General features: G+C 39.6%; 1 protein-coding gene across 4 annotated transcripts in view; it reads right to left on the bottom strand.

Moving 5' to 3' along the window:
- phactr3b (phosphatase and actin regulator 3b) overlaps positions 1 to 26140 on the bottom strand; it is a 53556-nt gene that overhangs the window by 2277 nt on the left and 25139 nt on the right. For 3 of the 4 annotated variants that reach the window (XM_028003204.1, XM_028003206.1, XM_028003205.1), the window contains exons 2-9: positions 22053 to 22211; positions 21829 to 21903; positions 21540 to 21680; positions 20044 to 20280; positions 19768 to 19975; positions 18681 to 18871; positions 17125 to 17278; positions 1129 to 1184 (exon numbers count right to left, since the gene is read on the bottom strand). In XM_028003204.1, coding sequence (XP_027859005.1) covers positions 1129 to 1184; positions 17125 to 17278; positions 18681 to 18871; positions 19768 to 19975; positions 20044 to 20280; positions 21540 to 21680; positions 21829 to 21903; positions 22053 to 22211 — 1221 coding nt within the window. Of the gene's footprint in view, positions 1 to 1128; positions 1185 to 17124; positions 17279 to 18680; positions 18872 to 19767; positions 19976 to 20043; positions 20281 to 21539; positions 21681 to 21828; positions 21904 to 22052; positions 22212 to 22414; positions 23602 to 26140 lie in introns of those variants that run through there. The other variant, XM_028003207.1, reaches the window with a different exon arrangement.

Below are 26140 nucleotides of genomic sequence, written 5' to 3'. Positions count from 1 at the left end.
ACTTCCTAAAACACCCCATGACTGTAACAAATGCAGCTCTTCATTCTCTCAGCAGAGAGATGTTTGGAAGCTAAAGAGTGAAACCGGAGCAGGTCCACCACATTCAATGCCAACTTCCTTTTAATAAATTTTTTTCCACAAATGTATTCATTATATTAGCAGATTTTGTTGCTCTTATGCATCGTTTTCATAGTTGTTATCAGAGCGGGAGCGTGTTGCTGCTGTGGAGGATGAGGACAGCTGCTGAGGGTTCACAGGTGGTCCAACACACACAGGAGACCCAAATCAGCACAAAATGTGGGTCTCTCACATGGTCGTTTCATAATGTTTCTGTAGTGACGACAGCAGGAAAGCAATGCCATGCGTTCCTACATATCAGCTACCAAAAGCACATGTTTCTCCTTCACAAGTTAGTCTGCAGAACCTGGATCAAATAATATGACATGGCCAGAATTATTATAGAATAGTCTAGGCCCATACTAATTGGTAGAAATACTATATGCAAGTAAACTAAAAAGCACCAAAGTTAGGAAATGCCTTAATCTGGTTTAAAGGTAAATGTGGCAGTTTAGTTCCAGATGTTGTGTTTGCAGTTTGTAAAATATTTGCTTCGTTCCTTTTTTTAAAAAAAAAAAAAAAATTCTCTTTGGTAGGCATGTTGTTTTTCACTTCCAAATAAAATTATTTTGAATGTTTAGATTATAAAAAATGGGGCTGCAACCAAGTTTTATACCATAAGAAAATATTTGCTGGGGTATGTGTGTATCGGCAAAATAATGGAATACTCTTTGTTTGTATTTGTTGTTATACTTCTTTTCAAAAGGGAATTTATTTAAAATTACATGATTAAAAAAAAGTTCTCCAGTTAATTTATTAAGTTTTATATGGTCTATGGAAAATGAAATAACTCAATTTTTAAAACACTAAATAAATTATAAAGCACACTATTAGGAAGTGGAAAATCATTATCATAGTATAAAGTTTAGTAACTTTTAAATTAATAGTAAAAATATATATATCTACTAATAAAAGAGTTTAGCGGTCTTTCTGAAAACGTTTCTTAACTTTGTAATAAGTCATTCATGGGTGTGACGGTATTAAAGTTGCGTCCAAGTCCCGGCTACTTACGCTTTAAGATGTTCCGGCTCTCCAGTTCCTCCACAGCCGGTCTCTGGCTCAGTCGCCTGCGGAAGAACACCAGAATTACGTTCTGGACCATCCTCACACCCTACAAGCTGCTCAGCCTCTCCGCGAGCTATCAGCGCTGCTGCCACGCTGCGAGCGCGAGCGACCGCCGGGAGCCACGAGACCACTTAGCGAACAGCGGGTCCCCACCGCGGCTTCTTTCTCTACTCCAGCATTTTAACCTCCACATCGGGAAGAAAAAGTCCGGCTGCGCGTTAGACAGCACCTTTCCTTGCCGAGAAAGTAAGAGCGACCCTTTCCCAAAGAAAGCAGAACAGGTTGAGTATTCCAAGCAGCACAGCAGCGGAAGAGTGGCGGTGCCGAGTAGACCGACCGACCGACTGACTGACTAGGATGCTGCGCTGCTTCGCTGCCTGGTTTTCGCCACATGCTCGGTGAGAATGTGAAGGGTGGGGGGTGGGAGGAGATTCTCCCGCACACCCGCACGCACGCACACACACCCACGCACGCACACACACCCCAGTAGACATTGTGTTTGTGATCAAATTGACAGCGTCCTGTTACACAAAATATTAGACAGGAAACGCAGCAAAACAAGACAGGAAAAAACCACACTACACAGATAAAAAAAAAAAGTTATAATATTTAGTCAAACAGCAATGTATTCTGCTCCTGCTTATATGGTCATGTTTATGCATTTGACCTGTCTAAAATAACCAAAAAATTAGGATTTATGCAGTTTATATCTAAGCAGATTAGAAGGAAGACCACTAGTCACGTTCAGTGTAGAAATAAAATACAGGCATGGAGGGAAGTGCAGAAAAATATGTTTTGAAGGGAAGTAGGTGCTAAGGTATGAGTTGCTCCCTAAAAAGTCTTTAACAGTTTCCTGAAGAAAGACAGGGAAACCCAGTTCTGGTGCCGCTAAGTCATTCCAGTACTGTGGAACCAAACAGAAGAGTCTGAATTCCTAATTCAGCAGAAGGGAGTTAGATCATAGTGTAATAAACTGAGCTGAGATGGAGCAGTGATTTCCACCACCAACAGAGACAATGAGAGGAGCTGAAGGTGCAGGCTGAAAAATGTGATGGTATATTACCTGGGAACACAGAGCGACACTCAGAAGGATATTTTCCCATCTTTCACTCTACACTGAGGCTGATTTTTTTTATATTTATCTGTATTCACAACTTGGCAAAATGACCAAGCAGGGACCATAGCAGGGGTTCTCAAATGGGGGTACGCGTACCCCTGGGGGTACGTGGAGGTACTGCAGGGGGTACGTGAAGCTTTTCAAAATATCTTTAAAAAATCAGTAGGCTCCTCATAATAAGTCTTGGGAAAAATTATTTTGTAAAAAGTTTGATAAAATATAAATGTGTGTTCATGCACTGAATTTTATATTCAGTATTTAGTTTCAATATCCTTTAAAATAAAACTGACCCCCCCACCAAGTTAGTTTGACCCAGGGCACTCGTCAACGACCTGTCGTTATCATGATTACACTGTAACTATGGAGACGTGGCTAAAGCGTAGCAGCAATGCTGCTCAAAGTACAGATAAAGTGAAAAATAAGGCAAAACCAGAGCCGACGAAGTACAGAACGTACATGGAAAAGTATGTTTTAATGGGATTTACGTCCACAATCTCTGTACCTCTTTTTTATTCCAAAAATGTTTTGCCCGTGTCAGGGGGTACTTGACTAAAAATATATTTTTAAGGGGGTACATCACTGAAAAACGTTTGCGAACCACTGCTATATAGAACTTTCCGCCCTCTGAAACCACCAATTTGGTTTTATTAATCAGAAATATGGAGAAGGTGGTATGTCTAAGTGGGTATATTCCTACACTTTAGTGCATGTGTGGTGTGTTTAGTGGCTACAACACATCACACATGCAGTTTTTTTCCCATAATGTTTCACTGAGTTCAGCAATACCACCAGATTGCTGGTGTTTTCAGCTTTTATTGCCACATTACAGGACTGAATGCTGATGAGTGTGAAGCCAGGAGAACAGAACCCACTCAACAGACACTAATTAGATCTCGCCATGAATATCTAAATCTAGTGTTCTCAAAAAACAAAGCCGGTCGTGTTTTGTGGTCTGCACAATGTTCCAGCATTTCTCATCTTTTCTTTATTTTTATTTTTTTACATATGCTTATTTCTTGAAAAAAAATTCTTATGCATCTAAAATATTATCAGAGCTCACAGATTTAAGACAAAGAAACTTCATTCAACGGGAAACAGTTTCCTATTTTTTGTAACGGATTATGACTGAATCAAATACAAGATACAGAATCTTCATGATGGGACGGGTTGTGTTGTTGGGGTGAGGGATGCCTAGATGTTTCTCCTTTAACTGTTACCCTGGCCATTGGCTTCCTTCTGTTTGATTAAAATTTTCCTTTATGTGTGACATTTCAAAGGTTCTCTTAAAATTCGCATGGCAATTGGATGCAAATATACCTCGTAACTTAATTCATGTTCACTTACTGAAATGTGAGTTCAAACTATGAAAAAAAAAACAAAGTAAGGTCTGCAACATTTGGTCCAAAGCCTTGTGAGCAATGAAAGAGTGGAAGGCATCTAGAGTGCATGTCTAAAATAATCTCCCTGCTCTGTGATGGCTTCAGCTGTGACTGGGATTATTTGTGGCTTAAAAAACAAGACCACAGACATGGCAATACTCAAAGCGAGTCAGTGTGCTAAATGAAGCAGAGCTACAGCCTGAAAACATTTCAGGTCAATAAGATTTGCCTCAGTTGACGGAGAGAATCAAAATCAGTTGCGGCCAGAAAAGCTGGATCAGAAGCATGTTACATTAGGAAATATTACTGCTGTGCTTTAAAAGCATCTAACAAAAACATCCCAAAAGCAAGCGTGAGTCAGTAAGATTTCAAGTTGGCCAACAAACAGGCTCCTGCATCGAACTGTGCCTCACGAGTCCTCACCCACACTCTGCTTGGCTGGAGGTAAAAGTTTCTCGCCGGTTGGAGAACTCACCAGCATGTCAAAGCGATGAGCTGTTTGCGAGAGTAGGGCTGATGGGAATGTCAGCTCATCAAAACTGGAGGAGAATGGGATGAGTCAAACACCGCTGGCCTGTTAGTGCTCACCCAGACGTGTACTAATCTCTCACTCCCATCTCTACAGTGACAGAGTCTGAGGATGACAGTGTCGCAGCCGGATGTGGAATCAGAGTGAGTCCAGGATGGGGGATGGGACAGTAGTTAGGGGGAGTTGTGCCAGGGCTTGCATTCACTGGAACTAAACTTCTCAAATAGTCAACCAGATGCTGCTTATTTAGGAAATTCAGCTCAGTTGTACTCCATTATAACTGGGTCACATTCATGTGAGACCGTAGGCCAGGAAACATGGTGTGCCTTTCTTCCTTACTCTACTCATAAATGTCAAGATACAAAAACAGTCTCGATTCCTGCATCTACATTGTGTAACCTTTTCAAAGGCTTATCGACATGAAACTCTGGATCAATGTCTTATCTAACCAGTTTGTGTCCAAGGTTTTGGCCTTTGCAGTAGGTCTGCAGGTCAACTGAGAGATTATGTCTGGATGTTAACCCTCCCACAGGGAGCACAGTGTGGAGCTGGCGACCTCAAACAGCAGGGTCTGGCCTCTGACACCACAGGAGGCTGATGCAACATTAGCCAGCCGTTAGGTTGCTGTTTCTGAGGTATAACTTCTCACAGAAAATACTTCAGGTGGTTTTGATTAGATGTCCAAATCCAATACGGCACAGTCTTAAAGAGACAGCTTAGAACACATTCTGGCAGTGCATGTTTTACATGTGAAGATTACATGTGTCATAACTCTTAGCCTTGCATTGCTGTAGGTTATGATTCCAAATCTGAACTATTTGTCCTTAGGCATAAATTATGATATGAACATTTAGTAATTATATCTTTCAATCTTTATGTAATATGAAGAATGACCTTTTCATTATTTTAAATTTAATTCACCATCCAAAAAAAACTGATATATTATTTTGAAAATTAATTCAATGTAGCATTTACCCTATAAGAAGGATAATTAGACACTCATGCCTAAGAAAAACAATAGAAAGAGATGAAAACCTGTTAAAGTTGAATTTATGGATGAATCAAACAAAGTGCTTTTTGTCATTGTTTATCAATGCCTTCATATTGTTCAGTTAATCATATATTGAACAAAATAGTGTTTGGAGGCTTTTCTTCTGCTCAGGCTAAGCTTAAAGTTTTAAAATAATATTCAGAAACCGTGTCCTAAATCCACATTTAAAGCTTTGAAACATTCTAAATAGTAATGATAGATAAACTACTGCACAATGATCAAGGTATGGTGTAGGAAGTAATGGGAAGAGTGGTGATCTTCTGAAAGTAGGAAACCAGAAGTACAATTTTCCTTGTAATGTTGCTGCTAGCTTAAAAACAAGAATTTAGGAGGTAATTTATATATTTTTTTATTTTCTAAACAATCCAGTAATTTAATATGGTGTTCATTTGGAGAGGCATTTATGTGGTCACTATTATTAAGCTGACATGAAGATATTATTATGAGCCATTAACACCCTATAATCCACCAACTCTAATGATCAAAATCATCTTTCGACAGTAAGACAGGAGCAGCAGCTGCAGTCTGTTAATATATGTTAATAGGACTCAAGTTTCTGACAAGGAGTCCAAGTCAAGTCTCAAGTCTTTAGGGCTGAAGACTGAAGTCTTTTATTTCTACTATTTAAGTGCAATTCAAGTCACAGTCTCAAACTTAAGTTGCCATTTCTGATATTTACACAGAAAACCAAACTTTAGAAGATAGTCAGGTATTGCTTATTTCTAGTTTTTTGAAAGGTATTAGTACTAAAAGGTAAACACTAAGTTCAGTAACATGCCTGTGAGAACATGCACGTTCACTTTCTAGCATTTTGTTTCCCTTTTATTTTTGGTCACAATGCTTATGCTGCTGAAGGCCACTGAACATGTCATATTGCATTTTCTTCATCCCAACATTAAAATACAAGCACAATTTTTAAATTAGGAGATTATTCATGAGTTTAACAAACACCAGTTTATGAAGGATATGAAAGTACATTCAGGAAAAATATAATCTAAGAGTGATGAGCATGAATGTGACAGTGACACCTGAACAGATGCAGATGGACTGTGTAAGGAGGTCCTGCTCAATGCAAAGCGGTGTAAAATTATAGAACAAGTTAAATGAGGCGTTAAAACAAAGTCAACATGTATTACAATTTAAAAGGAAACACGAGGAGGTTATTTTCACAAGATATAATGGGTCAGAGATACCACTAATGTGTATATGTAAATTGAGGCCAACACATATGAGTGTGTGTGGGTATGGATGTATATATTTAGACATATGTAAACCCAGATAAAACGTAATATATATATATATTTTGTTTTGTTTTTATTTAATAATGAGGGTCCATCTCAAAATACTGTACGGGTTTATGGGGTAGGAGTTCATAAGTTTCTTACTACTTCCTACTCCTTTTCGAGCATGTTAAGATTACTGTGGTACAAAAAAATGTGTCTTTTGAATTCCTTCATGTTATTTTATACTGCTATCATATTCGAAATAAAAAAATACATAAAAAAATAAAAAAGCCACACAGTAGTCTCTGCTTGACAAGCTATAATCAGCTTTACTTAATAATGATTACATCTTGATAACCTTTCAGCTCAATCTGGCATTGATTTCATAAGGGATGTTTTATAAATGTCATCCAATTATTTAAATTTTATTTGTAAAAATGTGCTTTTAAAGCAAAAATAACTGATGCATAGTCAGCAAAAACAGCAAAAGGCAGCATTACATTTATCCCGTTTTAAAGTGTGTATGACACAGGTATCAGGTATCTGTAAAGGTTCAGTTAGGTTCCTAACAAACGTCCAGAAAACTGCAAAACAACTGAAACACCAAGTTCCTTCAATCATCTACTTAGAGCCGCTTTTGAACCACAATAAATGGAACATTTAACCAAAATATTTAATGTGAATTGATCATTTTAAGCATGGTTCTTGACAAAATGCCAAGTAAGTCACTGCTTTTCACAGCTGTTGACTGTATGACATGTTTGTGATGTAAAACACTCTGAACTGCCTTGCTGCTTAAATGTGCTATGCAAATAAACGTAATTGACTGACTGACTAATAATTGTACCTGTTTGAATCTTATTGTAATAATCCAATTATATTTCTTTAGCGAGTGGTAAAAATGAGCTGACCAGTAATGGTTCGTACCTAACAGTAAATGTTTTATGACGAAAATACTTCCAACATACAGTATCTGTTCATTTATAGCACTCAAGTCATGGGTTGCATCCCTGACTGCTGCTGGTTAACCCTTATTTGGGAATGGTTGGGAAGCAGAGGGAAACAAACAATGCTCTGAGTGGGCGCCAAGGCTGAGAGACTTCTGACATTTCAATTAGAGGGTTCTTACAGTGTGATCCCTCGAATAAAAGACACTGTACAATTCTAATTGCTACTTCTGGGACAGGAATGGTGGCAACGTATAATTTGAGGATTTTACTTCATGTCATGTATGTACAGGCTGCTTCATCCGGCGCTCGCCTCCCTCCAACCGCTCCACAGTACAGTATCTGCCAACTCCAAGTCTGAAATTGGAATGACGCGTGATGTTGCTCACCATAACAGGACCATTGGAACTGGAAAACGGTCTCTGGTGACACCACAGTCATCATGATTACCAAACATGTATGATGTAATGTATATCTGGCATAGGTAGAAGGTTATGGAACTTGCAGGTAACTTGGAGGCATAGACCTTTTTAGCAACTGCTACTATTCCCAACATAGACAGTAGACTGAAGTGCTAAAAGAATTTGACTTTCAAAACTACTCATCCATCTTTTGTCTTTTGTCGCACCACAACCCCAAGCTTTACTGACGTTTTTCATTCCCCCCTTGTGCAACCTCTCTCTGCTATCAAGACTACCAAACTTGTTGCACACATCCTAACAATTTTGCCCATCTATCCAAGCTCAAGATCATAATTAGATAGAAATAATTGCTGGACGTCAATTTCAAAATCTTGCCTCAGTTACTAAAGTGGATTTAGCTCTGAACTTGGACTGTGCCATTTTAACACCTGAATATGCTTTGACCTGAACTACTCCACTGCAGCTCTGGATTTAAGTTTAGGTTTGTTGTTTTGTTGGAGTGGATAGGCTTGTACTTTTGTGTCCCTTGACACGTTTTCTTTCAGGATTTTCTGAGTTTAGGTTTAATCCAACCTCAACTTTGACCAGCCTCGTTGTCTCTGCTAAACAACTGCATTCCCCACAGCATGATATTGGCCCTGGGCATCAGTGTGTCGAGTGTGGATCATATGATAAGCAGCGTTAAGGCTCTCCCATACTTCATCTGAAGCTGAATAGTCGACGTGCGGTGTTTATTGTAATTATATTGATTGTATTTTCTGGGACTACAGATGAAAACTAGCCCTAATGGCTTATTGTGGCATAATATGTAATGTGGATAACAAAAACAACAACAACCATCCAACTGGTTGCACTTAATGTTTTTTAGGGGTATCCGAGTAAAGCGGACTAAAAATAAATGCATCCCGCACTTTTCAGATTTTTCATAAAATGAATAACTTTGCACTCTATGATCAATCCCACTCACCAGCATGCAACTTCTGTAAGCACAAGTTTATGTTTTTTAGTAACTTTGAACAAAGGACTGTTGATAACATTATATGTGGTCTTTATCAGAAAATGCACTGCAGTTGGAAAAAAAATTAACTTCCACAAGCCAAAAAGACAAAAAGGAAACCAGCATCTCTATTACAAAGTAGTTGGGTTTTTTTTTTCGCCTTGCACAGCACCCGATTGTTCCTTCAGTAACACTTTGTATGTTTCATAATAAATGTTTTGAGCCTGAACGTTGGTATGTACATTTGCCTTACAGTTATGAAAGCAGAGCACTCAGGCATTCGGGATTTTGTGGGAACTTTTTAAACCGCCTTACTTTTACCCAGAGAATAGGATACATAAGAGGGAGGCTGACCTCTGCAGAGCAGGAATTAATATTTCATGTGGGGTGAAACAGATTATAAAACTCAGAAATACAGCAGCTTGTCACCATGTGACAGACTTAGTTGCCTAGAAACTGCCATACTGGTAAATACGCTTGATCAAAATGATACTGTAATTTAAAATGTGTTTAAATTGCTTGAGTTTAAATACTTGATCTTTGCGTATCACTGTCTGAGCACAATATGCTTGAACACTGAGGGGAGAGCAAAACCCCAGCTCTGGTTCAGCTTGTGGCACTGGGATTCCTCAATGCTCATACAGCCATCCATCCTTCAGTCAGCTGTTGTGTGGGCAGAGGCTTTCAGTTATTTATAGCAGCTCTGGACAGCTGCTTCACACAGCCAACTTCTGTTGTCAGCAGAAATAAGTCCCTGGGCTACAAATATCCAATTACCAGGTACCTAACATAGTCATTGTCACTGCTACTTAAATGTCTTTTTTTACTTCATATATAATCACTATTGTCTCAGTAGGACACACAGTTCAGCCAAGAGGCTCGCATGCATGCATGAGCAAGAGTCTCAAATTCATTTGTGTTTTTCATAAATGAATTTGAGTCGTACATTGCTCATTCCCAATAAAATCATTAGATCTGCACAATGTAATGAAATGACAATGTCTCTGGTAAAGATTGCAATAACATTATACGCTATTACGCTCATTAGATGGTCGATCTCTAGCATCTTACCACTTCCCAGAGAATCAGTTGGGTTGCAGAAAGTCTCTGCCGCCATGGCGATTTCACATTTATATAACAATGCCTTTAGCTGAGTTCACAAACATGAGTTCTCGCACAAGAGCCCATAAAGTAGATGGAGGGGGTTAGGGGTATTTAGCAATGCAGTAAAGCTGAGGCCAGCTCCACAGAGGAATCCTGCAGGCAGAACGGGGCGAGCTCAGCTGTGACGTAGACAGGCCATTGATTATGGGTGCTGATGCACCATTTGCACTGCTAAATTTAGAAGGAGAGGGTTCCCTTCTGCTGTAGCAGGGCTCGCCCACTGCTCTGCATTCTGCTGCAGAGCATCACACTGAGGCAACGTAGGCCAGAGCAATGTGTCAGCTGCTCAACTGAGCTTCACAACATTAATATATGTCAGCTGGGCATCATCTTTAATATTAAAAACTAAATGCATGCATTCATTGATGGATTCACTCAAATACATAGCGTGTCCAAGCTGCAAAGTCAACATGATGCGGTCGGCTGGGCTTCCTGAGAAAGGTCTTTACCAACTGCTGCTTGGTTGTCCCATATTCTAATACAGAATATAAGGGTGGGAATTTATCATATTGTATATCATTTATTGTGATAAATTTGTTATCGTGATAAGAATTTAGATTTATAATTTTCACAATAAATTCCAATTAATGTTTTTTTTTTATTATTCCCAAAACTGTCAGTATTGTTGGATTTACTATTTTCTCCACTGCCTGTTCATTAAGGGTATCAACACAAAATAAAAAAACGTTCAAAATAAGATTAAATGCAGTTACTATGTGTGTGATACAAATCCCATGTCTCTATGTGGTCACTGTGCTGAAGAAACAAATTGTTGTGTTTTTTAATGAACAGTGTTTATTTGTGGGGATGATTGTTGAATTGTCTTTAAATAAGTAATATTGTCATCATAATAGTACCATATTATGATAAAACTAAGTTCACCTCTACAACAGACTCCTAAACTGGACTATATAATGTGATCTGATTCAGACTAGGCTTTTGTACAAAACTGAAATAAATTGGAATGATCTAGCTTAAATCTGAACCAGTAATAATAATTAATATGAATGGATATGAATAAAGGCTGCACAGTGGTGCAATTGGTAGCACTGTTGCCTTGCAGCAAGAAGGTCCTGGGTTCGATTCCCGGCCCGGGGTCTTTCTGCACAGAGTTTGCATGTTCTCACTGTGCATGGTGGGTTCTCTCCGGGTTCTCCGGCTTCCTCACACAGTCAAAAAACATGGCTGTCAGGTTAATTGGTCTCTCTCTCTAAATTCTCCCTAGGTGTGAGTGTGTGTGTGTGTGTGCATGGTTGTTTGTCCTGTCTGTCTCTGTGTTGCCCTGCGGCAAACTGGCCTGTCCAGGGTGTACCCTGCCTCTCGCCTGGAACGTTAGCTGAAAAGTTAGCTGGAACGTTAGCACCCCTTCTGACCTCACTAGGGACAAGGGTATACAGAAAATGGATGGATGGATGGATATGAATGAAACATATCTGTGGCTGTATAAATAAATCAATCTCACTTAAGTGGAACTCATACTTTCCATCGTCAACCACAGAGCCGTCTGGGGAAGCAATGTCAAGGTTTCCCCTAATTCAGAAAAGTGCAGCAAATTACAAGGTTTATAGAAACTCTTACTGCAAGCTAAATTCCTTCAATAATCAATAAATAAACACATCTCAGTCTTATGAATGCTTATCAAATTGAATCATGAAAGGCCTAAAGATTCCCAACCCCACTCCATATGATGCCATGTGATGTTCTGAACTACCCAGATAAACTGCTCAATTGAAATCTGAAACTTATTTGTATTGCACACCGAGGGATTGAAAACAAAGATGTTCTTTCTAAAAATATACGTTTTGTTTGAGTAAAATGAAATAAAGTTGAAGGAAAGTTTAGTCTTTATTAACAGATGACATTACTAGAAGCCACTTGTTTCACAATGTTGCATCAATAGCTGTTTCCATTGTCCATATGATTGCGCAATCTGACACGTCAAAAATAAAGTTGCTCAAAAGAAACGTGCTAATTTTAAAAAATCTCTTGTTTTTTGCAAAAAAGATCTGGTGAGTTTTTTTCTTGGCCGTATTGAAATTGTTTTTCACATCACATGAATCACTAGACCAATCATGATCAATAACAGGATTTTCCACGTAGAAGAAGACAACAGGAAGTAGTTAGAGGCATAGCATATTTTTGATTGACTTATTGAGTAACTTAATTGCTCTGTTTCTTTTTTCCCCCACTGGTGAAGTGGTCAGTCCTCATTTCCAGTTGATATCAAAGTCTATGTAAGAAAGATTGCAGTGGGTTCCTCCAGAATTTCTCTGATTTTTGATGAAGATCGTGAGTCACTTTTTCAACTGGGATAAAAGTAGAGATTTGTGATACCAACCTATCAACTGTAGGGGCCTGTGGTGCTGACCATCTCAGTAAGAACTGCTTACCAACAATCTCTTGTATCATCAGATGAACCGATTAAATGTGCCCCTATGTATTTTACATTTATGACAAAGATCTGAAGCATCAGGGAACATTCTCTGAAGGCGAACAGGTCTGTAATAAGTTTGGTAGAAGAATTTAAAGTTCTGCTCATGTATAGAAATCAAAGTGCATTTGGGGAAGACTGCGTTTCTTATTTAACATTAAAACCACCATTGCAAATTTGTGTTTTTCGACATTAGTGGAATATCAACAAAGTTCTATGCACCTTTGTAATGGAAACACAGCTAATAACGTCGAGCTAAATGCTAAATGAGATGAGTGCCTTGAAACCCTGCTTTCCGTTTGGTGTACTCGCAGAGGATTGTTGTTTGGCTGTGATTTAGGTTGTTCTGTTCCTGGAGCTGCACAGACAGCAGTGCAGCTACTTGAACTTAAAACAGGACAATTAGTTCCATCCGCCTCCACAAACATGGTTCTGCTGTGTTCTGTCAGCGTGACACAATCAGTATGATTCATGCAGAGGCAACACAACAGCTGGGACAGAATGGATGTTCAGAGAGCGGCTACCAGGGGGGCTTGTCATGTCCTCTGGCAAACCGTAGAGGTCAGCGGGATGCCGCCGCCCCCCAAAAACAATGGTGCGCCTTAGCTGTACTCAGCAGTGACTCAGTTCATGTTAATGCCTCAGTCCAGCAGTCCATCACTCTACGAGCTGAGAGGCCAGCACCTGGTGAGTTCCACAGCAACACTCAGCGTGGGACACTGGTGAGCAACTTCTACTTTTCAAGCTACCCAAGAGCACATGTTGCTTCTCCTGCACTGTCAATTTCAAAGTGCCATTCCAATAATATCCAATAAATCTTCAAAGAGGATTGTTTACAAGACAGTGGAGCAATTAAAAAAATTCTAAGCACTTAATATCCTGACGATATGCGGAGAAAACACCCTGGGATCAGAACAGAGTGATCTTTAACCTTATTGGCCTGACCAATAAACAGTTGGTCAAAAATTAAAAATTGCATCTTTTACTATATAGCTACATGAGAACCTCCACACTCTTCAGTGGGACCCTGTTACAGAATGAAAAACACTTGGTAACATCGCCATCGGTCCCCACACTCACAATTCTAATTCTCGATTGAACAGTGAGAAGGTTTTACACCCCAACGTTACGTATCCATCAACCTAGTGGTACCGCTGTAACCGATAGGAAAACCCAACTGCAGTAGCCACCAAGACGGATTTAGACCAAATATTGCAGAATTAAGCACATTTTCATGAAAATATCACAATTTACACAGAAAAAGATATTTTTGTTTCCACACAGCCTGGACCCACAGAGATTTGTAGCGTTTGACAACTTTAGGTTTATGAAGATTTGACTACTTCATAAACTTAACTCGTATAAACCCAATTCAAGTACTTGTTACCAACTGAAGTAATTTATTTAAGTTGGATCAATTATTCTCTTTTTCTAGTGTTAACTTAATTTGAACATCTGTGAAAAGGGAAAAAAGGAGTTTGGTCTCTCCTAATTGCAGTATATTAAAAAATGATCCCTGCTATTACAACTAATCACAGCAGTAATGCAGCACAGCATGAGCAGCAGCCTGTCACCTCTGACCTCTGTCCTACCCAACACTGTGTACACACTGTCCATATCCCTGCTTCATCCAGTCACATTGTCCTTCCATGACACAAAATTGATCTCTTCCTGTTTTTATTACACAAGATTAATCAACAACTCAGTTTACATAAGCTGCGTATGGGATGATAAGTGTGTCATATAATGCTCCTTAAAATATATTAAACCACTGGGTTTAGTAAGGTTTGTAGGGAAAACCTTGAGAAAACATCCCAGTATGTGACTGGAAAGACAAAATAAAACAAAAATAATCTGACTGAATGACTTCTCAGTTTTATTAAGTGCCGATTTGTGGTCATGTGCATTTCCTGGCACACATTCACTTATTGACATTACAACTCTCCGCAAGCTTCATCTGTTGATCCCACAGGGTAAAACTACAACACTACTGACTCAATCAGGTCACACCAGGCCTACAAATTGATCACTTCCTTCATGTCCTCTCATTTACACAGTTAAGTTGTCACTGACATAATATGGTGCTTTCAGGACAAGCTAGAGGTCAGCAGGCTCAAACACAATGTGCCTGTATCATCTGTTAGTGTTGGTGCTTTCTGCTAGCTCTCACATTTTCTTCTCAGATTTTAAAAGACTAGGAGTAAACGCCAACACACTTCCCTGATAAAGAAATTACTGATCATATGATTTGTTAATGGATCACATCAAACCTTTGGTAGGACACAGAGATTCAAACCACTTCTAAGCCGCCAGAGGGAGCTAGCTTGCAGATGCTAACCACAAGCTAGTCATTGTGAATATGACTCCACAAGTTAAGAAATTTGAGTTAATTTATTTCATATTACTTTATATTCTGTGGCCATATTCAGATGTACAATGAGCTCATGAAAGTACTCCAAAAAATGGTAGAAACTATTCCTGTTTAAAAGGACTTGGCTTAAAGTGAAAGCTGAATATTTCACACCTACAGCCTCTGTATTGTGTTTTAACTAGCAAAAATAGATGAAATGCTCAAGAATTGTGACATATTGCGTTAGCTATACTAGATTACAAAATATTTTTATAACACTAACAAAACATTCAGTCACACACTTCTCCTTTCCAGCAATATGTGACGGCAGGCAGCTGAAAACATTTGAGGTTCTAAAAGTCTTGTTGCTGGTTCCTTCCACAGACTTTAATCTTTTATGTGCTCATTACAGATATACTTTTATGCTGTGCTCTGTACGGGGAAAAATCTGGAGTTACAGTTGACCTAATATGATGTTTTAAGGACTGACGATGATCTGACATCAATTCATTATGGATACCTTCTAACTTGGGAGATAAAGGGAAATAAATGCTGTTTCTTTAACCTTTGTAACTATTATGTGAGTCAGTGACTCAGATAACGTTCAATTAATGTCACTGAAACATCCCTATCTGTTATCAAAACTTTAAAAGCAATTATTGAATAAAATGTTCTGTTTTAGTTAATGGGGACTTTTAGCTCTTGTTCAGCTAAATGCTACACAAACAAGAGATCACCAAATTATTTAACTTGCACAACACTCAGACGGGAAATCAGTACGTAGTGCAATCTCCTTCAAGTCTGCAGTATTTTTATTTCTGCTATTTGCTCTGTTTTCTGCACTGGACTCACAAATCAAACTGCATTAAAGACATGTAGGAGTAGTTCCTGTCCATCAAGTGTAGCACACACACACACGCCCACACACACACACAACAATGATTATTTCTGTATTTTCACCTAGAAATGGAGTTAGTCTGTTTCTGTAAAAAGGTCAGTCTCCATTTAGAGCATGTTTTGAGTGAGCAGTTTAAGAAACTCTGGAACTGCTTGTGAACTGCAGAACATGTAAATTGTTTACAAAAGCAAAGTTAAATGTGTGAGGCCAAAAAGTTGATACACCTCCTAATTTTCTGTTCAGCACACATCTATTATGCAACTCTGAAAATTATGATGCGATTGTTACAGATTTCAGGTATAAATGCTGGTGTTGTAACTAAACTTCTGCTAGCAGAGCCAGTCTTTGCGTTATTAGCAGAAAAACAGCCTAATAAGAGTCCTTGCAATAAGAGCACACAATGACAAATCCGATCACACTGCTCTGTTCAGTCCTCCTCAGCATTTCAGAAAATCCCCTTCCTCACTCCAGGAATTATTCTGCAGCAGAAAGACCAGTACTAGAAAGAAAAAAAAGAAACTCAGAAAGGTGCAGACTATTAACAATGAAATCTTTGTCAACGTAAACCTGCGTTCTGCGCTGAATATCATTCAAAAGCAACACAGACATCTGCATTATGATTATGATTGCAGTTTTTTGTCCAATCACCCATCTTTAAAAGACTGACCTGCCAATTCTGATTTTAGGCAATACAGATTATTTTTCTCTGAAAAGTTGCTAAACGTGGTGACAAAGTTGCTAAGTTGTAAACAGTGGGTTGGCTTCTGTTAACCATGCATGTGCAGACGTGACCTGCAGGGCAGGTCTGTCAGTCAGTCCTCTGACGGCTGGTTTTCAGACCTTTGGTTTCAAATGCAAGGATCGGCCAATCATCAATTTCCCATAATTAAGGAAATAGGTGCACCGATAAATTAATTTCTATAAATTTAACTTCATATAAAAAACTATTGTCATAGGTGTTATTTTCATGACTTTGTCTACTGTTTGGATTTCAAGAACTTCAATAAATGTAAATTTGATAACATGATTAAAGCCATTACTCAAACCAGCTCTGTGATATAGAACTTTTTTTTTTAATCATCATTGATATTGTTATCACAACAGAATCACAACATAGAGTGATGAAATCCAGAGTCCATATCATCCAGTCCTAGGTATTATATTGCCATATCACCCTAATGTTTGTAATCTTTGATGACTAAAAAAGTAGCCATGCTTATCCATGAGAACAAATATTCCCCACAATGCATTGCTATGAATAAGGAAAGAGTGAGTGCTTCTTATAGGGATGTTAGGTATTACAAAAGGAAGACAAAAACAGGTCAAATGTAGACAAACAAGCGATGTGATGTGAAATGAGCCGACATACATGAGGTGATGAGAGGGTGGGGGGTCTGACTGTGTGCTGAGCTGGGTCCACACACAGCGACTCACTTGGCCAGCTTCATCTCTATCTGCTGGCGGATTTCCTGTCGCTCTTGGTCGCTACGGACCGGGAAGATGTTGCGGTCCTCCAGCTCCTGTTTGCTGGGCCTGTTCCGAAGCTTCACGGCCAGGAGCTCTTTCCTCATCCTGCGCGGGAGTGTTCCTGTTGAAGTTCAGAACACACTTCGGTAAGGGAATGGTAGTTTTTCAGCTGCTATCATGGCCAGATTTACAGGGAAGGCAGGGGGTCGAAGCTTCCAGCCCACTAGCAGCAGTATTATGTGAAATCAACTTTTATGAGCTTCACATCATTTTATAATGTTATTCCTTCTTCAAAAACATACCTGGAGCGTTGCCCTGATTCAGGGGCGCCACCATGAATCTTGGGCCCCATGACAAAAAATTTAATTGGGCCTCCTGCGCAGCTGCTGTTACAATTTCTTGAATCTATCTGACCCATCAAAACCATCACAATTTTAAAGGCTTGCTACTGCCTTGCTTTTTTTGGTTCAATACCGATACTAGCACAATATTTACTGCTCATGAATTTTACATGCTCAAAGAAAAACAGACATACATTTAAAAAACATCTATATAAATATGAAGTGTTTCTGGCAAAAAACAATCTACTGGAAAAATATGAATTTAAAATCACATCAAGAAGATACATTACAGTGCTAATAGGAAACATACAGTAAGGTTCTTAGATGTGCATTTGTTTAAAAATGTACATGTTATTTAGGCTGAAGGAGCTGCTGCCCCTGTAAAGACAAGGACCCTTAATACTTAAGAAAAACTTATGGAATTTATTGTACAGGTTTCAAATTTTAGCCACTAGATGTCAGTGGATCCAAACTGAACAGCTTTGATTGCTTTGTACTGACACTTTCATATCCTGTAATAATCATCACCTCCTGCTTTCCAGATGCATTTGTCAACAAACTACATGGTTCAACCAATAAGCCACTGATATTTAACCAAATATTAGCATGAGTGTCAAAAAATTTTGACTCCACTTCAGGTTTTTTCTTGAAAAACTTATTAAGGTGTTGAAGGTTTAAGATAATCTCAGTAAGAAGATCCCCTTCAGTCCAAAGAATCTACTCTTGTATTTCTGTATGGACCAAAGCATACATATACATTTTGAAAAGTAAAATGTTAAAAAATTGTAATTAATATTAATCCCAGATTGGCATCACTGATTTTGTAGCCACTATATATTTACATCCAATCAACCAAATGCTGGAACCAGATATTTGTTACATCTGTGCTAATGTTGCAGCCCAACAGTTTAACGGTTTCTGCCCCAGTCACAGTTAGAAGTCCAGGAATTAGGCCACCACAGCAGATGCTGATAGGCAGCTGGAAGTTCACGCCAGCAAGTGTGCTGTTCATCATCGCTTCTAATCTGCCTGTCATTCCCTGGCTGGAAAGGCCATCAATAAAGATTAGATCGCTTCATAATCATCTGGAATGGCGCCTACATTTAGTTAGCTTTATGCGCTATGCAATAGGGAGAAAGAAAAGGAAATCTGAAGGCACAGCTCTGGTGCCAGCACACCTACCAGAGATTACCGACTCGTTCCAGCTGTCCTGGTCGCTGGCGTACTGATCCAGGCTACAGTTCTCCTTGTTCTCGTCTGACCTCTTCTTGCCGTCCATCTCCCCGAGTGACTCCCTCTCCATGCTGGACGTCCGAGACAGCCGGCCATCCGCTCTGCGCTTCGGGGAACAGCGGGCTTCCTTCGTCTGGAAACTGGGATCACATGTCACAAGATGGATCTTTCATTGTCATCTTTGGTAAAGCAGCAAAGAAAAAAAATTGTTTTGATCAATGCAAAAACAATTCAAATGCTGAATTGAAAATAAGCAGGAATGTTGAGCCTCATTCACACTCATTCACACAATTTTGACCACACATGAGCAGGAAATCGCAGGTATAACAGGTTTGATTATGTTGTCGTAAGGGAAAAATCAGGGAAAAAAATCATGTGTGAACTGGGGTTTAACAGCTTGTGAGACAAACACAAACTGTTTTTTGGGGTTACTGATGTGAGACCAACCCAAAAACGGTGCACAATGTTGAAGTCTACAAAAAGGGGTACATGGTTTTCAAAGTGTTTTAAATAAGTGTTTTTCACTTCAGATTTGTTCAAATGCAATTAACACTGAGCTCTTGTGAAGAAGGAATGGGAAAAATTTCTCACACTTTTTTTATTTTATGAAAAAACCCAGCAAACATAATTTGATAGGGAAATCTACACCTGTAAACATCGTAGAGACTAAACCAAAAAGATCTGAAGATGTATTTAACTAGAAAATAAAAGTTTGCTGTAAGATTTGTTTCCTCTTGGGAAACAGAAGTCGGTTCTACAAAGTTTTGACTCTGAGAGAACTGAACAAAAATGCATGACACACTTTCCAGACTTTCATTCTTAAAACTAACTGAAAAACTATTAATTGTTTCGTATCAATTATGACAATTACAATTATGACTATACTGACGTCTGTAGTTATGAAGCGACCAAATATGGAAAAAAAAGGTCAAGAGGTATAGTCACATCCAAGACGTTGTATCTAGAACATTTTCAGTCATTAAATGAAAAACTTTCCCAAACTTTCATTCCAATTCAACACCAACATTAACCTGACCTCTCCTGTCTGTGTTTGGTGGCCAGGGCACGATGCAGTTCCTCAATGATGCAGCTGGGGGGCAGTGGCTGGTGAAGGGCCCCAAGGTGCGGAGAGCCGGTGGGTGTAGAGATCCTGCCTCTCAGCAGGGATCCGTGAGGTTCTTTGGGGAGTGTGAAGTTCCTCGGTAATGTGGCGGGAGACTTTTTCACTGAAACTGGAGGAGCACCTGAAGAAGCAAACGGTCAGACACTAGTACCAGAACGCATGTCTGTCTGTTCGTCAAGGTCAACTCACCATCTAAGCTGCCCAGCCTGGTGAGCAGCTTGACAGGAAGACTTGGTGGAGGAGGGGTGCTGGCTCGTCTCTGGGGCTTGGCTGCCACCATTTCCTGTTTTGCCTCAGCAGCCTCTGCCGTTTCCATCGTCCGCTCCTCACTGGAGTCGCTTAGTGACACGTTCCCGTCTTCTGCGTCTTCGTCCTCGCCCCGATTGATTTCTCCAGCTGCCTTCGGATCTTCTTCCACATCTTGAACTGAAAAGGGAGCAAGGCCTGGTTTGTTTCTGAAGTCTCTGTCTCCACCTGGTGGACCATCTCCTCTCAGGAAACAAATTTTACTGCACACTTTTATTTTCTAGTTAAATATACTGAACACAAAAATCTCACTTCAATTAACAGCAATTTATTTACAATCAATTATATCATGTTATTATTCTCTATTCAACGTCCAGCCTTTCAATTTCAAAATAAAAAAAATAGTTTATTGATCCCAAAGAGAAATTAAATAATGACTCCAACATGCTGGCATAAAGAGCGCCATAATTCTAGTATTCTAGAGTTCTTGTCATTCTCCAAAGCCAGGCAGAGAATGTCTTCATGGACTATGTTACTCAGTGTGTTATATCACCAATTAGATTTGGCTACAGTGGTGTGCAGAAAGTTATGTTTCCATTGACCATATAATTGCGCAATTTGAAATCTCAAAAACCAATTTGTTAAATGGAAGCAAACTTTCGTTTCGGTGCTGGGTGGAGGTGGTTTTTTGGCCATATTGAAATTTGTCTATTTCACAAAACTGCAATGGAAACCCTTTGTTGCACAAGTCATGTGATCAACAACCGAATGTTTCTGCAAGGGGAAATGAAAAAGACGATGACAGAAAGTGTTTGGATGATGATGGTGCAGCATTTATTAATGTGTGATTTTAACTGTGTTTCTTTTTAAAGAAAACACTACAATTGCTAAAGCGTGTTATATAAGCACAACAAAGTTGTCCTCATATTTGTAATGGAGGCACATCTACAATCTTGTGTGGGACATAGCAACAGAAAACTGTCTTTTTGTCTTTAAGACCTTTTTGACAGTCAAATATGGGAACAAACTTTAAAGTTACTCTATAACTTCATTTGTTGATTCTAAGTGATAACGCTCAGATTGTAAACTGAGTGTTATCACTGCTCACTTATCTGAGCAGTGATAACGCTCAGATAAGAATAATAGGCCAACACACTGGTATAGTACCTCAACCCTAAACACCTAAACATAAGAATTTTCTTTTTTAATTTTGAACTACCACCTGTAGGTCTATTATATACCATCGCAATACAATGCATTAAAGTTTATGGCTAAAGAAAAGGACGATGATGAATCTATACTTTAATTTTCCCTCTTGTTTAAATGTAAATATTGATTCCTGCAGCTTTGAATTTGCCAATAAACACTGTAAGATTTTCAGAGAAATAACTTCTGACAAGGTCATATTTGTGCCCTCTGTGACAGCTGCTGGTTTGTACCTGCTGGGGCTTCTGAATCGCTTCCCATGTCCTCACTGGCACTGGCCAGGGGAGCCATGAGATCCTCGTCTCTGTCCTCGCCGTCTGACTGGGTCGGGGTGTCAGGATCCTCGCCGTTCCCCCCACAAGCGAGATCCGAATCTGCGTAAAAGCCACAGAAATGATGGCAGTGAGTCTATTTAGAAGTTGGGCATCATGTGGCTGAGCAAGTAGACTGTGATGAGCCTGGAACTGTTTATGTGCATGCTTGGTGAAGGGGAGGGGAGGGCGTTAATCTCTGGTTTTGCACCTGTTTCCATCTCCCCAGGGCTTCGCTTGAAGAGCTCATCTCTCTTCTGTTGTACAGCTGCCTTCTTCTCGGCCACTGAACAACACAAACATTCATGAAAATTGGCCCAAAGAGTGTCTGGCAAAAAATGAGAAACCGTGAGCAAGAGCATGCTCCGTTCTTCCCCATCCTCCAGCTGATCCCCCAAAACGCAGGAGGAAACCAGAGTCTGTCTCACTGCTCACCTCCAGGGGGCCTCGGCTTCTCACTTTTCTTTTTCCTCCACTTCCATGGCTTGAAGATGCGTCCCAGGCTCGCCAGCTTGCTGTTGCGTCTGACAGGAGGCGTGCGGATTCCTGAGACCAGGCAATCAGAGTGCAGCGCCCTCTGCTGGTCCATTACATCTACGACAGAAAGCAGCTATCTTAAAACAGGATGCAGACAAAACAATCAAGGGCTTCTCAAAGCCCTCACAGCTTCTTTAACCTCTCCTAACACAATTGGTCGAGTATGTGACAGAGGAAAAAGTGGGTCGGTGGCTCTGAATGCTTTATCTAGTCTAATTCCTGAGAGGAAGACAGAATCGTATTGTCCGCGCGTGACTCACATGGTTTCAGGGCAGACAGGGTCTTCCTGGGCCAGAGATCCACTCACAATGGAATGCTTTGGAAAACGACACGGGAATAAATAAAATCAGCTTCAGCACAACTGGCTTCTCTCAGGATCAGTGTAGACATCTGCAGCTGGCACTACTCACAGATTTGACTATTTTGGGAGGTGGATGTAGAATGTCTGTATCTGCCCCAATATTGAAATAAATTCTAGATCAGGTATTGGTGACAATTTGGCCTATCAATAAAGGTGGATCTTTCTTTCTTGGTTACTTGCACAGGAACAGGCAGTAATCATAAGTAAGAAACACTAGAACATTTATGGCCTCAAGCTCATTTGCAACACACATCCCAAGAAGGACCTCTAACAACATAAAACAGTTTAAAGGCAGTCAAACGGGAGGTGCTGGGCTGGGTGGTTCAGTTGGTAGACTACAAGCACAACGAGCAGGCTGAAGTCCTCAAAATGGTCGTCCTGGGTTCAATTGCTGGGGCAATTTCCCCTCTCTCTCCTCCCCGTTTCCTGGCAATTTACTGTCCAGTGAAGGCTAGTAGTGCCAAAAAGTCTTTTAACAAAGACAGTAAAACAGCATGGCAAGATAAAATATTATATACAACATAAATCTTAAAATTACCTTAAAACTGAGCACAATGAAACAAACGGCATCATAAAACCATCGTGGGCTGCTGCTAATCATGTCTACAGGACTGGTCTTCTGAGAGAAACTGCATCAGTCTTCATGTGAACAAGGCACCAAGTCTGCAATCAGTTTCAAGTCCTGATATTAAGAATTCCACAAATTCATGTCTCAGAGAGAAAAAGCCGTTTGACCAAAAGAGGTTACTAGACCTACAGATCTGACAGGAGCAAGGCAGAATATTTAAAATATGTATAGTAAACAAAGTTTGATAAAGTTTAAAAACGGTGTCAAAGTTCATCATATCTAGATTTATGGGAACATGGCGATGATTAAATTTGACAGATTTTCTGTCCAAAACTTTAATTCCTTGGTAATAGATCAATCTGACAGGCCCCTTGGTTGTCGATATTGCTTGAAACCAGGAACTTAAGTGGGAGAGATTCAATACGACACAAATAATGAACGACTACTCAAGACAGCAGCAAGGCTAGACATCATGCTGTTGTAAAAACAAACCCTAACCCTATCTAAAGGAAACAACAGGAAGATCTCTGAAGAAGACACTGACAAAAATGAATGATGTCAGATTTTAGCAGTTGCAGTATTTCTCTTTTGTCTTTGGTTAAAGACCATGAGCCTGCTTTTGAATAAGTCTCCTGTCTGCTTGCATTCACATACGCATTCAAACTAGGGATTGAAGTTATTGACTAATTAGTTCATCAACAGTTGATTGGTCTTATCAATCGACAATTAATTGATAAGCTGCCACTTTCTTAAAAACCCGAGTTTTCTTTTATATCAAGAGGGCCGACCATCTTTTCATAACATGAAGAGCTAAATTTTTCATATACTGAATTTTAAAAAAGAAGCACATCATTGTGCTTAAACATTTTTGTGTTACCTGTGTTAAATACTGACTGAATAAAATGGAATTTGTGATTTTATCACATTATTACACCTACACAGCCCTCAAAATTAACCATGCTTATTGACACCATGTCATTTTCCATAATGTTACAATTTTTCTGAGTTATGTTCTCCACTTTTCTGTCGCCATCACATCCTCGCCTTCATATCAACTCAGTAATATTTTATTGAGAAGTTGACATTGCTCTGCCATGCAGCAAACCTATTAAGATGAAACTCAAGGAGTTTGTCGAGTGTTAATATTTCTAAACAGAACTGCAAAAAGTGTATTTTGCATCCAACACCAGACTTTGTTTGGACTGATTCTCTTTCCCATTCTGGGATAGTTCTGCCATCTTTATTTCTGTATCAAATGGTTTTGGACGACCATTGCCACCGTGTGCTGGATGGCGGTCAAACTACTACACTAAAAGAAGGTTTAAGAGAAGTTTATCCTTTGGATCTAATTTTAATCTAATAAATCATTCATTGACAATTACTCTTAAGTTGACTAATGGTTTGCATCCCTAATTTGAACCACACCAGACCTGGATTTATTTCTTTTAGGTGGACCAGAGTTCACTTTTTTGGTCTTTGGCCTTTTTGGAGTCCATTCCACCAGCCCTGTTAAGCCTGCTTTAATCAAACTCTCTTTAATCAAGCTAATTTGTCCAGCTTGATTAGACAAATTTTCTGTTAGACAAACTCTGTTTCGTTGGGGGAGATGTGAACGCTTAATCAGATGCAAACCAAAACAGTGAACTCTAGTCCGCCTAAAAACCTAGGTCTGGATTCAATTAAAGTGAACTCTGGCGCGGTTCGAATGCATATGTGAATGCCAAGTAGACCAAAGACTTCTCCAAAAGCAGAAAACGTACTATAGCACCGGGCATTCTGGGTCAACAGAACCAAAACAAATGTGACCTAAATCCTACAACTGATAAAATATGACACTATTCCATTTCTATTTACATTTTGAGAAAAAGAAAGTTGCACCGAGTGTCTCCTTCAGATATTTGTGTTTCCTTTGGTGGTTCTTGGTACAGCGGCCTTCACAGGTGTGTGTGTGTGGGGGGGGTTACGCAAAGGGTTTGGTTCATCTGACACACTGCAGTGTGAAAGAGAACCACAAGCAGCAGCTGAAAATATAGCAAATGTTGAAATTTTGGTCCCAATCAAACCGGGACTACTGGACTATCAGGTATGATAAGCTGAAGAACAGAACAGTGATACCAAACACACTAGCAAATCTACAATACAACAGTTGAAAAAGACACTCCAAAGACTTTTTGAAACCCAATAAAAAAAGTGTTCAAATCAAGCAAGTGCTGGATTTAGTTGTCTTCAACACCCAACACTCAACATGCAAGCAGCAGCAAAATGAACATGTGCCACTTATTTCTGCTGGGTAACCGAAATAGCTGAAGATTTCCTCCATGTTGATTGACAAACTGCTTTAAGGATACTTTGATCTCATGCCACAGACAGAGCAAATCAGCTGCTTCCCTTCTTAGTGGGGCGCCCTGACACATCCAAGTCGGCGGGATAAGCAGCATCCTGATGACAGGCAGGCAGAATCCACAGAGGCTAACTGAGCTGACTTCTGTTATGCTTCAGCAAGAGGTGGAGGATGGCTTGGAGAACGGACAGAAATAGGAACTCCTACGCAGTCTGGCTCAGACAACAAGCTGACAGCTCAGGGAGCCTGCAGCTGAGTCGTGGGCAGCCAGCGAGCAGTTCCATGAGCAGAGCCACCTTTAGCTTCTATCGGCAGCGTCTTCATCCACAACATCTGTTTGTTTTTGCACCACAACTGGTGCAAAAACTAAAATGGAATTTGTTGTGATTCATCGTGAAGAATTCACGTATTTGGTGAATATAAGTATTTGATGGACAGATTTACTGACACCTTTGGTGAAAAAAATGCTTCAATAAAATTAAATAATTCTGATTTTACTGTATTATATCAAAAGCATGTTTTTTTAAATCCACCCTTTAATTAGAGGACACTGGGTCAAGGGGGAAAAAATCCTACATTGAGAAATGCTCAAAGAGAAAATCAATAAGAGCACAATTATTGATGTGAAATATGGATTGATGGGTCATCAAGTCTCTATGACAACCCTTACCAACGTATCGACCAATTTGTTTGAGAGAGAAAAAAACATTTTCTGT

Source organism: Xiphophorus couchianus, chromosome 20 (genome assembly GCF_001444195.1).
Source record: "Xiphophorus couchianus chromosome 20, X_couchianus-1.0, whole genome shotgun sequence".
Classification (NCBI taxonomy): Eukaryota; Metazoa; Chordata; class Actinopteri; order Cyprinodontiformes; family Poeciliidae; genus Xiphophorus; species Xiphophorus couchianus.
Note: the sequence above shows the minus strand (reverse complement) of the source record. Positions and strands in the feature narration are given on the sequence as shown.